A 13780-nucleotide genomic window follows, 5' to 3' on the forward strand; every position below is an offset into this window, starting at 1 on the left:
AATTTTTCCCGTCCTCCATCTTTGATTACCCAGAATTACCTGAAATGTCAATTTTTTTTTCTCTGCTCCTCTGATGCTGCCTGACCTGTACTTTTCCAGCACCACTCTAATCTCCAGCATTTGCAGTACCCACTTTTGCCTATGTTTAAACTGATGCCCAGTATTTCTGTTTAGACAATTTTTTTTAAAATGAAGAGTACAGCATTCTCCTAGTATCTTTTGCCAACATTTGTCCCTCCAAAAGCACTACCAGAAACAGATTCACTGAGCAGTTATTTCATTGCTGTTTATGGCACCTGGCTCTGTGCAAGTTCATGCAGTTTGTTAAAAGTAAAATTAATTTACTGTAAAACATTTAGACAGTCCACTCTATACAACCAGTGCTATACAGTGCAAACTGCTTAGTATTTCCCTTCTATGCAACAAAACTTATTAGGATTCTCCAGTTCATATATGTGGGAGAATCCTATCTTTCTCCTTGCAATTTTATGTATCTATATTACCAGTATGGCTTTTCTTCTCCCTCAATATTTTTGAATAACCTGCCAACAGACTTCATTCCAGTCATAAAGGAGTTTAATGAAATAACAGGGTGCGTAGGTGTGTACAATAAAGAAGGTATTTGAAACTTGAATTAGAGTAGCCATTTTGATCCAACTCAAAACTATCCTGGTAAGACATAACATAGCCTCATTTGACCTGACACCCAATACTAATCTAATTCTAGCCAGCCTATTCCTGTTGACAATTCCAAAACATCTGAACTCAATGTGACCTTAAACTTGGTCACAACAGTTGCGGCCCTCCATATCTGGGATCAACCAAGTGAACCATCTCTGAACTGCCTCCAATGCCAATATATCTTACCTTTAGATAAGGACGCCTAGACTGTTCAGTGTTCCTAGGTTGATCTATCAATTACTTGTATTGTTCTATCAAAATTTCCCTAATTCTCCATTGCCAAAGACCGGCAACAATCGGGCTTTATTTACAATACGACTGCATGTAATTGGCTAAACTTGGAAGAGTTTTTCAGTGACTTTGTTTGACAGAAGAGAAGCAAAGATACCGAATATAGTAAAATTAAACATTCTCTAAGCCAAGACATTCTATTTATCATTTTTAAATACCAAATTGTGGATATGTCCATGTATGTTTCCTACTTTGAGTGGAACAAATTTGCACAGTTGAGGGCATTTAAGCTGCGAATTTCCTCTGTGGCTTCCTTTTAAGACACCTTTTTTAAAAAAAATACTTTTCACATGTACTCTTTGTACAGTGTATATGCTCAGACTACCTTTAGCCACAGATTGTCCATTCAAAACCACACAGTTGGGTTCAGTCATGTTATAATGAATTGCATTTTTAAGCATCTTTTATTTTAAAATAGTCTCCATTTGCAAGCAAGTTGGAAGAAAATAATGGACTTTGCTGTGTTTTGAACAATTTGGATATCCAAAGTGTGAAATTACAGTTGGATGGATCAGTCAGGTGGAAGAAAAAGGATTATGCATGCAGAAAATTTAGTTTTGCGTGAGACTGAAAACAAATGTTTCCGATAAATCTGTGTAATCTAATTCTTAAAACTTCTGGTGTTCACTGTGAGTCAGACTAATATAAGCAGTTATTTTGAGGCTATAAGTGTAGTTGTCTATAGTGGAAATGTTTGGAGGATTCTGCAGAAGCTGGGTTGAAACCTGGACAGTTCAGTTAACAGGTTGAAATCCAGGTAGAATCTTTGTTCCTACAGAAATGTACAATGTTTCAAGATTGCTTCACATTTTGGAGAATGAGGCGGTTCAGGAGGCAAGAACTGTAAATAATCAAAAAGTGGTATTAACCTTCATAGATTCGCACCTAATGTGAAGCTATTCAATTCTTCAATATGTTTTAAGTCATTTCCCACTCTTGATAAATTGGAAATCAAGGTTGAGTGTAATATGTGAGAAGAATAATCTAGTCAGGTGTGATAGAATAAATGTAATATGGTTGGAATAAACTTTGTCGAGGAGAAGAGTAACAGAAAATCATTACTCTGTTAGGCACTCAACTTACAGTTCCTCCATCAGTTTTGTGAATATTTGTTCCCTGCACTGGTACGTCTGTCACGAATCAATAGCCTGACAGGCTATGAATTACTGCAGCTATAATAGTGGCTAAATGAATTAATCCATATAACGTTAGCAAGCATGACCCTCAAACTTAGTTCACAGTGGGATGATTCGTTTAGCAGTCAGTCCTAATCTTTCTCCATGTAAAGGTCTTTTTCCCAGGGTAAGGGAGTTCAGAAGTAGAAAGCATAGGTTTAAAACGAGAGGGGAAAGATTTAAAAGAAACATGAGAGGCAACTTTTTCCACACTGGGTGGTGTTTATAATGGAATAAACTGCTCAAGGAAGTGGTAGAGGCAGGTACAGTTAGAATATTTAAAAGGTATTTGAACAGATACATGAATTAGAAAGGTTTAGAGAGATATGGGCCAGACGCAGGCAAGTGGGACTAGTTTAGTTTGGGAAACCTGGTTGACCTGGGTAAGTTGGACTGAAGGATCTGTTTCCATGCTGTGAGACTTTGACAAAGGGTGGTATATGTTCCACAAATGGCAGTGGATATGGGATCCATAATCAATTTTAAATCTGAGATCAATTTTTGGTAAGCAAAGCTATTAAGGAATAAAGGCCAAAAGCAGCTATGTGGAGTTGGTACACTGATTTCATTGGTGGAACAAACTCGAGGGGCTGAATGGCCCATTTTTGTTCCTGTATTCTGGAAGCTGGAGTGCTTATGTCAAATAAAACCTCTATTGCTCTGCTGTGATACGTCCATTAGTTGTGTTGAGAATGTCATATGCAAGAGAAGCACGTCTACATTTTTTGTCTTTAATGCATCTGGGTCAGACTGGGGCTAGTATAAAAGGAGAGTTATATCTGAGGCCATAGGATATGTACAATAGCAACAATTTTATATGTAGGACAGGCATTGAATACAGCCTTGCATTGAGCAAGGGGTATGCAATTCCTTTGCATGTCCATCTTCTATCAGGATGGTCTTGGAGCTCTCTGCTCCTTCTTGGACAAAGGGTCCCCTTCCCCACTACCACCCTCCTTCACCTGGCTGAACTCGTCCTCACTCTGAACATTTTCTCTTTTAACTTCTGTCACTTGCTTTAGATCAAAGATGTGGTCATGGGTGCCTGCATGGGCCCCGGTTATGCCTGTCTTTGTGGAGTACCTGGAACTATTCTACTCCAGCCCCTAACCACAAGTCTTTCTCTGGTAAATCGATGACATCAGTGCTGCATCCCTCTCGTATGAAATTGGAAAAGTTTATTTCATTTCCAATTTCCACTTTACTGTCACTTTCACCTGGTTCATCGTGATTCCTCCCTTCCTTTCCTCAACATCTATTTCCATTTCTGGGGATAGGCTGGCCACCAACATTTACTATAAACCCACTGACTCACAGTTACTTTGATATATTCTTGCACCCTGCTTACCTGTAAAGACACTATTTCATTCTCCAAGTTCCTCTATCTCCATCAAATCTGTTTTAATGCCAACTTGGACAATGGGGTCTCTGAAATGTCCACCTTTTTCCTCAACAGAGGATGCCCGGCACTGTGGTTAATAGGGCCCTCAGGCAGGTCTGACCATCTCCTGCACTTTGACCTTCTTTGTTCCCATAGCAGTGTTAGGGTCCCCCTTGTCCCCATCTGCCGCCCCACCATCATCCACATCCATAGGATCATTAGCTGCCATTTCCTTCACTTCCACTGAGGTGCCTCCACCAAGCACACATTCCCCTCCCCTTCCTAGGCACCATGGTCCACTCCTTCACTCCTAACACGTCCCCACACACCTTCCCCTGTGATTGCAGAAGGTGTAACACATGCCCGTTTATTTCCCTTCTGTTCAGTATCCAACAGCCCAAATGCACCTTTCGAGTAAAGCAGTGTCTTACCTGTACCTCACTCAATCTAGTCTACTGTATTTGCTTCTCACAATGTGGTCTCCTCTAAACTACAGCTTTGCAAAACACCTACTTTCTGTCCACAAAAAAGATTGAGCTTTCATTTGCCTGCCACTTCAATACACCATCATGTTCCATGGCCAACATCTCTGCCTCAGGCTTACTGCAATGTTCCAGTGAAGCTCAGCGCAAGCTGGAAGTACAGACCTCATTTTCCAGTTGGGAACTCTGCAGTCGTCTGGACTCCATATAGAGTTCAACAATTTTAGGGTTTGAACACCTTCTCCCATGTCCTCATCCCAACCTTCACACAGCAATCCTTGTTGTCATTTGGGCTGCTTCCATAAACACCCCATTGCAACCACTAATGGTCTCCATTAGCAGCTACATATTCTCCCAGGCTGACCTTGACACACACCTTTGTCCAGCTGTTTTTCTGTCTCTTTGGGTTCAGTGTCCACCTATCATTTCTCCTCTCCACTTCCCCCCCCCCCCCCCCCCCCATCTTCTTCATAAACACCAACCTTTACAGAGCTACCGAGTGGTTCTGAAGGGTCACTAGACCCAAAACATTAACTCTGCCTTCTCTGTGCAGATGCTGCCGGATCTGTTGGGTATTTCCAGCAATTTCTGTTTTTGTTTCCATTTCAATATGGTTAATCTGAACCTGAACTTATTTTACCACCCTAACTACATAGCCCATGATATCCTTACCAGAAAAAAAAACTCAGTATTTGGGGAAAATGTAGTACAGAGCAACCTTGGTTATCCGAACATCAATTATCCAAATTTCAGATTATCTGAACATGATCTCAAGGTCCTGTAAAAACGTTATCAGTTATCCAAACAATCCGTTATCTGAACAAAGTACTCCCTGTCCCCTCATTCGGTTAAGAGGTGATTGTCTGTACTCAGATTTTCTCAAAATTACCTACCTCACTCATTTTTCTTAATTTATTTTCTTTAATTAGGGGACTTACTGAGCAGCTTCTTGTTGAAGTGAAACTTTTACTGAGCATACTATTTGATAGTTTGGACTTTCTCTTGGGCATGTGTTATAATGGTGCGTAAAGATTACCGTGAGGAGGTAAATAAGCCATCATGAGCGAGTGAAACTTCTGTGACAAAGTGCTGTAAAAACACACCTGCTGGAAAAAGTCAGCAAGCCTGGTAGTGCATATGAAATGGAATAGAGTTGGCATTTTAGGGCATTGACCTTTCACAGTGAGATGGGTAGATCAGGTGGAGTTTATTCACCCTTTTAATGTGTACATACCTGTTCACTATTCTGCTGGAATTGCTTTATTATGGTGTTTTGCTTATTTAGATATTCATATTTATACACCTAACATCTTTCTCTTTCAATTTCCAGAGATCTCTAGTCTCATTAATTTCACTGCTGCATCCTTTTAGGCTCCATGAAGTCAATTAAAAGTAAATGATCTATTTTGACTTCGTTGGAATTTATTTTTCTGCAGTATACTAATCCTGCAAATTGAATGTATCAGTTCACTCTTCTTTACCTGAGAAATTCTTTGGCACTATTCCTGGTTAGCTGTCCTCAAATTAACGTTGCCTCAGTACATATCACACTGAGCAGAGCAGTTTTTGAGTTGACCTTAGTGCTGGTGTCTTTACTTGTTCATCTTGTTTGGTTGAAATTGAAATGAAATTGAAAATAAGGTGCTGGTTGCAAGCCAGGATGCTTTACCCAATTATTTCCTTTTTCAATTAGCCATATATGTTAAAGAAGAAGCAAGAAAGAAACCTTCATGGATTAAAGTTAGAGGAGGAGTGATGGCACAGTGACAGAGCTCCTCTCAAAGAGAGATTCTTCATTTGGTCTCTTCAGAGGATGTCAGTTGGTGACTTATTCTGTAGGTGCTCACAGTCCAGTACTTCATTTATTAGTAAACTTGCCCAGTGAACCTGGGCAGTTCAAGGGATCTATCTGCTCCCCTGTGCTTTAGCAACTTTAATGGCAACATAGTAATTTGGTGGTAAATTCAGGTGTGTAGAATCTCCCCAGCCTGGGGCGGTAGGGACAAACATTGAACCCCTGTGTCTGGAATCGGTGTTAATCTGTGAGGTGATGAATTTGAACAGTAGAAAATAGAATTGACTCATTTTGTCATTTCTGTACCTGCAGCTGTTAATTGGTTTCGAATCCGGAACTCTGGTGTTGTGGGACCTTAAATCAAAGAAAGGAGAGTACAGATACAGCTACGATGAGGTAAATAATGCTTTGACTGAATGCAAATGCATCGACATAAGTAGGATTATTAGAATTCTCGTTGCAGTCTTGTTGAATGCTTGGAAACAATGTGCATTTCCTTGACGTGAGTGGATCTGCATGTTAAACCTGTCTCTGCCTATTTGAAGTCAACTACTATGGATTATTTTCGATTAGTATGGTAATAAGTGTATCCCTTTTAGACCAGCAAGAAAGTACTTTGCTGTGCTTCTAACCTTTGAACCTTGAATTATTCTAACCATTTGGAATCTTGATGTCAAATCTCAAATCTGCTGAACGTTGGAAACCCTTGTCTGTAACAGTTATATATAGAGGTTGTTCGGAGAGTTTTCCATCAGGTAGTAATGTAATTTTATTTAAATATTGCTCAAGATTTTGGGGAAGATAGAAGAAAGACTGACAAATTTGACCACATTTCAAGAGCGAATGGCCTAATAAATATCAGAAACAAAATCCCATTCTGAAGAATAGTTTCTTTCCATGGAGACTGCCAGACCTGCTGAGATTTTCTAGCAATTACTGTTTTTGTTTGATTTTCAGTATTTACAATTCTTTGGGTTTTTTTCATCAATAAATATCCGGGATAAACCATTCCAATTCTCTTCAGATTTACAGATTAACCTCCATAGAAGTTGTACAAAAGCTTTTGCTATTGTAATGCATTTGGTCCAGGGCTGGGTGTTTTGAAAGTCCTGATAGATGTTTAGATGATTGTCACTACATTTTTATACACGCAAAGACATAAGTGAGTTTGGGTTTTCACTGCTTACACCTGTATGCTAAAATTATTATGTCCTTTTGTATGCAAACTCCTCTTTAGTCTTTATGGTGTGAATTACCGTAATGTCAGTTATATTTGACACACACAGTTCTTTAATATGATTTTCCAATTACAACCCCTACCCCTTTGACATCTGCGCAATTCCCCGAATTTAAAAATATATTCATGAGTCTGTCAGTGTTTCCAAGCTCTGGTCACTAGTGCTGACAAATTATTTTCCTTTTCTTTTGGTTTGAGTTTTCATAATGTGGATTATTACAATGTTGAAGTAAGTAACAGGTGAAGTGTTCAGTTTGTTAAATTTCACTTTTATATCTCCTCTAAGTAGTAGATTTCTCCAGAATTTTTCAAACCGGTAATTGGTGACCATTCACATTTCTACTTAACAAGAGGAACTTTGTATTTATACAGCAATATTGACATACAAAACATTAAGATTCTTCATTGGAACATCAGGAAATAACATTTGGCATCAACTACATGGTAAACCTTCAGATAGTTTGTTTCTTGGAGGGCAAAAAAAATCAATGAACTCACTTATAATTGTTGGGAGATGACTTTAAGACTAGCTGCAGTCGGAAAATAACTCTGATAAATCAAAATGAAATGTAAGAAGCTCTCTTGCATTGCCATCATTCCTTTGGAACATCTGCTTCTTGCTGTAGGCAGAGATATGATCAGACTGTTATAGAAGCAAACTTTGAGTATTCCCAATCAGAAAAATGCAAGCTGTGTTGAAATGCTATTGTCCTAAAGTATTAAATCTCAACTAGAAACTGCAGGGTCCAAATGTAGGAATGCTATAACATCCAATTGTGAGGTCAGAAAAACAGCAGTCGTGCTTTAGGTCATATTTTCAATCACTTGCTCAACGCTGCTGGTGTGGAGGAATGTGTTTCGACCCCAGATGTACCCCTCTGATCACTGCTTGTTCAATTTATGGAATTTGTATGGGCTACTATAGAGCATTATATCCACTAGTTTAATTTGGACATATCTGTTCTTGTAATAAGAGATGTATAATCAAAAGGAACTTTCAGATATAACTATTCCTTTATTTTGTGCCTTTAAAAACATTACAATGAACAAGCTGGGCAATTCTCAATGTTTTAATTTTCATATTGCTATGAATATTTTTGAGGCCAGCTCTCTATTCCAATCCACTTTATTCTTCCCACCTCTGATAATTGCAGTGAAGCAGGGTAGGAAGAGTGGCCTGTTCTCCATAAGACATAGGAGCAGAAATTAGGCCATTCGGCCCATCAAGTCTGCTCCACCATTCAATCATGGTTGATAAGTTTCTGAACCCCATTCTCCTGTTTTCTCTCTCTAACCCTTAATCCCTAAGAATCTATCTCAGTCTTAAATATGCTCAATGACCTGGTCTCCACAGCCTTCTGTGGCAATAGATTCCATAGATTCGCTGCTATCTAGCCGAAGCAGTTTCGCCTTATCTTGGTTCTAAAAGGTCTTCCTTTTACTCAAAGGCTGTGCCTTCTGGTGCTAGTCTCTCATCCAATGGAAACATCCACTCTGTCCAGTTTCAATTAGATACACCTCGTCCTTCTAAACGCATTGAATATAGATTGAGTCCTCCAACGTTCCTCATACGTTAAAGTTTTTATTCCTGGGGCCATTCTTGTGAACCTCCCCTGAACACGCTTCAGGGCCAGTACATCCTTCCTGAGATATGGGGCCCAAAACTGCATACACTACTACAAATGTGGTCAGACCAGAGTGTTTTAGAGCTTCAGAAGGACATGCCTGCTTTTATGTTCTAGTCCTCTCAAAACAAATGTCATCATTGCATTTGCCTTCCTAACTACTGACTCAGCCTGCAAGTTTACCATGAAAGAATCCTGGACTAGAACTCCCAAGTGTCTTTGCACTTCAGACTTGTGCATTTTCTCGCCATTTCTAAAATAGTCCATGCTTCTATTCTTCCTACTAAAGTGTCTGAACTCTCACTTTCCCACATTCTACTCCATCCACCACATTGTCTACTCTCCTAACTTGTCCAGATCCTCTGCAGCCTCGCCACCGCTTCAATGCCACCTGACTCTCTACTTACCTTTGTATCATCTGCAAACTTGGCCAGAATACCCTTAGTTTTTTCATCTAGATCATTAATGTATAAAGTGAAAAGCTGTGGTCCCAACACTAAACTTGTGGAGCACCACTTGTCATCTGCTGCCAACCGGAGAGGGACGCTTTTATCCCCACTCTCTGCTTTCTGCCAGACAGCCAAGCTTCTATTCATGCTAGCACCTTGCCGTTAACACCATGGGACCTTATCTTACTCAGTAGCCATCTATACAGCACTTTGTCAAAGGCCTTCTTTCAGTCCAAGTAGATAATATCCATTGGCTCTGTTTGGTCTAACCTGCTTGTTCCTTCCAAGAATTCTACCAGATTTGTCAGGCAGACCACAGTTTATCACAGTGAAGTAGCATGAGCAGGGTGGCCCGCAATAAGTGTCGCGGGAGAAGCAGACTGGGGAGAGTGGCCAGTCCTCAGTCTCTGGGGGAAGCAGAGTGTTCTGCAGTCAAGTGGTATGATGAAGTAGGCTGGGCAGAGTCGGCTACAGCCAATGGTGAGCTTATAGACTGGTTTAAGGAGAATTTGAAGACACACTCATCAGGAGTGAGTAACTTTGATTGAATTCTATATTTATTCTGAAGTTTTAAAATAGTGTACCCATTGGTAGTAAAGTTAATACAATACGTAACAAGCAACCTAAATGAATAATGTCATTAAATTGTTATCAAATCCATTGAGTGACAGTACACAGTGTGTCACAACTTCAATCTGCAGGTGTTCAAGTATACCATTGTGATCCAGGGCAAATATATCTGCAGCAAGTGTTTGATGTCCAACCAACTTCAACTCCAGAATTTGAGTGGAAGCTGAACTGTGGACACTGATGTATCAGGATGGGTGAAAGTTACCTGGATTATTTTACTGGGAATAGTCTCATCTCCCTCAGGGTGTGATGATATGGTCAGTGATAAGAAAATAGACCATTGCTATATTTTTATTTTTCTCACTTTTTGGCGTAGAACATAGGCCCTAAGTTCAGAATTGAACTTTGAACAACAGCTTGGATTCTTTTTTTGTAAAAGAGAAGGGAATAAAGACTGATGATTTCTGCCAGGAGCTGGCCTGGAAAAATGTTGTAACTTAATTATTGATGTAAGAACATTAGATGAATCAGCACTGAGCTGTTGCTATGCTCTGAGCTGGCAGCTGGTTGGATATTAAACTGGTCAATCAAGGGAGAACTGGTTCTATCTGGGTTTGGCAGGAGAGTTCTGAAGATGGTGCTACTTGGTTTTGTGCTCCCTGTAGTTTCTCTCCAGTTATCAGATTGTTGAGGCCTATGAGAGAAACATATCCTTGTCTTTAAGTAAGTAAAGATTTCTTAAAGTCTGCTGAAACTGTTTACATTAACCAGTGACTTTAGAATTCCAGAATGATGTATAGTCCTCCTTGCCTGTGGACAGCGTATTCTCCAAGGATTTCATGAAGGCCTGGGATCACTGAAAATTGTTCATTGAACTGGAAAATTGTTTCATTTTTAAAAAAATTTATCTCTTAACACTCCGTTTGAGTGTAGGGGGTTATGATCAAAAAGTATTAGGCTTTTGGTTGTAGTTGTTAATTAGATTCCTCCCAATATGTTTGTCTCTGTTGCAACTGTTCCAATGATGCCACCTCACTAAAAGAGGACACCTCAACCAAGGCTTGAGCCACAGTAGTTCACCAGGCCCTGAGCCGTGTCCAATCCATCTCTTGCACTTCGGCCTTCCAATTTCTTCCCCCTCACAACAGTGATAGGGCTCCCTGTCCTCCATTGAGGGGCAGTGCCCTTCACACCACAAGCCAAGGTATGTCTTGGTGCTTGTTGGAAAGTTCTGGTGATGAGGCATTCTGCCAAATTACTTTGACAATCTGCTCAGCGATCCATTCCCCTCCTTTTCTCACAGGTTCTCGATGGTGTTATATGCTGACCACTTCCAGATGGTTTTGCTGTCAAAGGTGTTTTCACTTGCAGATCTTTCCATGACGGTCAGGTGATACAGAACGGTCCAAAATTTGGGGTTCTGTGGCAACGAGGCCAGACCCATCCTTTACAATATCAGTTTCAGGTAGAACCTCAGTACATCGTGAGACTTGGTGTTTGCTGCCGAGGATCTACGAACGTCTTGATGCAGCCATACGCAAAAGGCACCATTTGAGTATGGCGCTGTCTCGCGCGCTCTCCTCCCACTCCACAGCTATGCATCTGCCACCCTTGTGGGCATAATCCATCCTTGACCTCTTTTGAAGTGGACAATGGCTCGGGTGACCGTGAAGATGCAGACACAGGCAATAGACCACCAAAAGTACCCCTCACCTGATGGCAGCTTCTTAAGTAATGAAGAGGGGGCAGTGCTCTCATAATCCCAGTTTCTGCCCCACTTTGGCAATATACTCCTCCCAAGATTTTGTGCATGCCCTGACCTTTCCAAGTCCTATTCCTAGCACCTCCAGGTAATGCGGCCCAACAACGAAAGCAACAAAGGATCCCTTGCACTAATTCATAAAGGACACTGCCTTACTTTTGCCTCAATTTACTTTGGTTCCCAAGGTCAGTTTGAACTTGGCTCAGATGTTCAAGGGTTTACGCACTGACAGATGTTCTGAGCAGATAAGTGATGTCATCCATGTACAATGAAGCTTTGTCTTGCAAGCCTGTGCTTTGTGGGGTGGATGAGCTAAATGTCCATGGCATTGTGATACAGGAAGTATGAGCCAAAAGGAATGCAGTGGTAGTAGGGGCAGCATAGTCTTGGAGATTGACACTTGCCCACAAAGAGTGTGTCTCCAGGCAGTTGTGTTGTCTGCACGATGCCGAGGTTGTGAACATCCTGTCTGGTCTGGAGAGGAACTTGCAATGGGAGGGGGCAGATACAGTTGTGGTCTACCAATGAGCTAGCACGAGGAAAGAGATTCTGCATAGCCAATGTGAGCAGCTAGGCACCAAATTAAGAAACAGAATTTCAAAGGTTTCTGGATTAACTTGAGCCACATGAAAATTGGTACAGTGTAAACAAGGTTAGAAAAATACTTGCATGACTGAGGCTGGTGTGAGATAAGTGGGTTCCAGTTCATGGGGCACTGGCACTAATGCTGGAGAAATGGGTTCTTAACTGTTGCAATGATCTACACCTGAACCATACTGGGACTGGTATTGTTGTGAACCACGCAATTGAGGAAGTCGAGAAGGTTTTAAACAAAATGGTGGGGGCACCAGTCCAAATGTGGGAAGTTGTGGTCAATGAGTGGGGAAAATCCAACGGAGGAAGAAGTTAATGTGGGAAATGCTAAACAGACAATGACAGGGATGGACAGGGAATGGAGATCTAAGAGCAAATCACATACGGTAAGAGGTTACAAAGTAATAAAGGACAAAACCTAACTCACTGTACTTGAATGACGTTTTGGTTAAGTTTCACAAAAATCAGATTGTATCAAACTCAGACATATAATTGTGCAAAGGTAGGTGGTAGATCAGAAGATTTGATGGAATAAAATATAGCCAAGACCTATGCGGAAGTGAATAATGAGGGAAAAATTGAAGTGTGAGAGAAAGTTAGTCAAAAGTAGACAAATCGATACAATGTTCAGATATTTAAGAGTTACGTGAATTTGGAAAGCTAAAGACTGTGTGTGGGAAATCGTGTCTTGCTAACCTGATTGAGTTTTTTGACATAATAAAAAGGATTGATGTGGGCATAATCAATATGTAAAGCGTTCAGTAAAGCGTTCGACAAGGTTCCTCATGCTAGACTGGCTAGCAAGATTAGATGACATGGAACACTGGGAGAAGTAGCCATTTGGATAGGTAACTGGCTCAAAGGTGGGGATTGCTTTTCACACTGGTGGCCTGTGACCACAGGGATCGGTGCTGGTCCACTTTTGTTTTTTATCATTTATATAAATAATTTGGATGTGAACATGGGAGGTGTAGTTAGTAAGTTTGCAGGTGACATCAAAATTGGAAGTGTAATGGACAGCGAAGGTGGTTACTTCCAGAGTGTAACAGGATCTTGATCAGGTGGGCCAAGGCCAAGGAGTGGCAGATGGAGTTTAATTTCGATAAATATGTGCTGCATTTGAAAAGGCAAATCAAGGAAGGACTTGTACTCTAAATGGTAAGGTCCTAGGGAGTGTTGCTGAACAAAGACACCTTGGAGTGCAGGTTCATAGTTCCTTGAAAGTGGAGTCACAGACCGGATAGTGAAGGCAGCATTTGGTATGCTTGTCTTTATTAGTTAGTGCATTGAGTATAGGAGTTGGAGGTCATGTTGCGGTTGTATGGGACATTGGTTAGTATTGTGTGCAATTCTGGTCTCCTTCCTATTGGAAGGATGTTGTGAAACTTGAAAGGGTTTAGAAAGATTTACAAGGATGTTGCCAGGGCTGGAGTGCTTGAACTATAGGCAGAGGCTGAATAGGCCGGGGCTATTCTCCCTAAAATATCAGAGGCTGAGGAGTGACTTTATAGAGGATAATGGATAGGGTAAATAGACAAGGTCTTTTCCCTGGAGTGGGGGAGTCCAGAACTAGAGGGCATAGGTTTATGGTGAGAGGGGAAAGATTTAAAAGGGACCTAATGGGGCAACTTTTTCACAAAGGGAGGTGCTTGTTTGGATGCCAGCGGAACGTGGTGGAGGCTGGTTATAATCACAATATTTAACAGGCATCTCGGTAGGTATATGAATGGAGGGTTTA

General features: G+C 40.8%; 1 protein-coding gene across 6 annotated transcripts in view; it reads left to right on the forward strand.

The window, feature by feature from the left end:
* Nucleotides 1–13780, forward strand: part of stxbp5a (syntaxin binding protein 5a (tomosyn)) — a 235196-nt gene that overhangs the window by 96209 nt on the left and 125207 nt on the right. For all 6 annotated transcript variants that reach the window (XM_072581320.1, XM_072581323.1, XM_072581321.1 and 3 more), the window contains one exon: nt 6118–6201. In XM_072581320.1, the coding sequence (XP_072437421.1) occupies nt 6118–6201 (84 nt within the window). The remainder of the gene's footprint in view (nt 1–6117; nt 6202–13780) is intronic.

This window comes from Chiloscyllium punctatum, chromosome 11, assembly GCF_047496795.1.
Source record: "Chiloscyllium punctatum isolate Juve2018m chromosome 11, sChiPun1.3, whole genome shotgun sequence".
Classification (NCBI taxonomy): domain Eukaryota; kingdom Metazoa; phylum Chordata; class Chondrichthyes; order Orectolobiformes; family Hemiscylliidae; genus Chiloscyllium; species Chiloscyllium punctatum.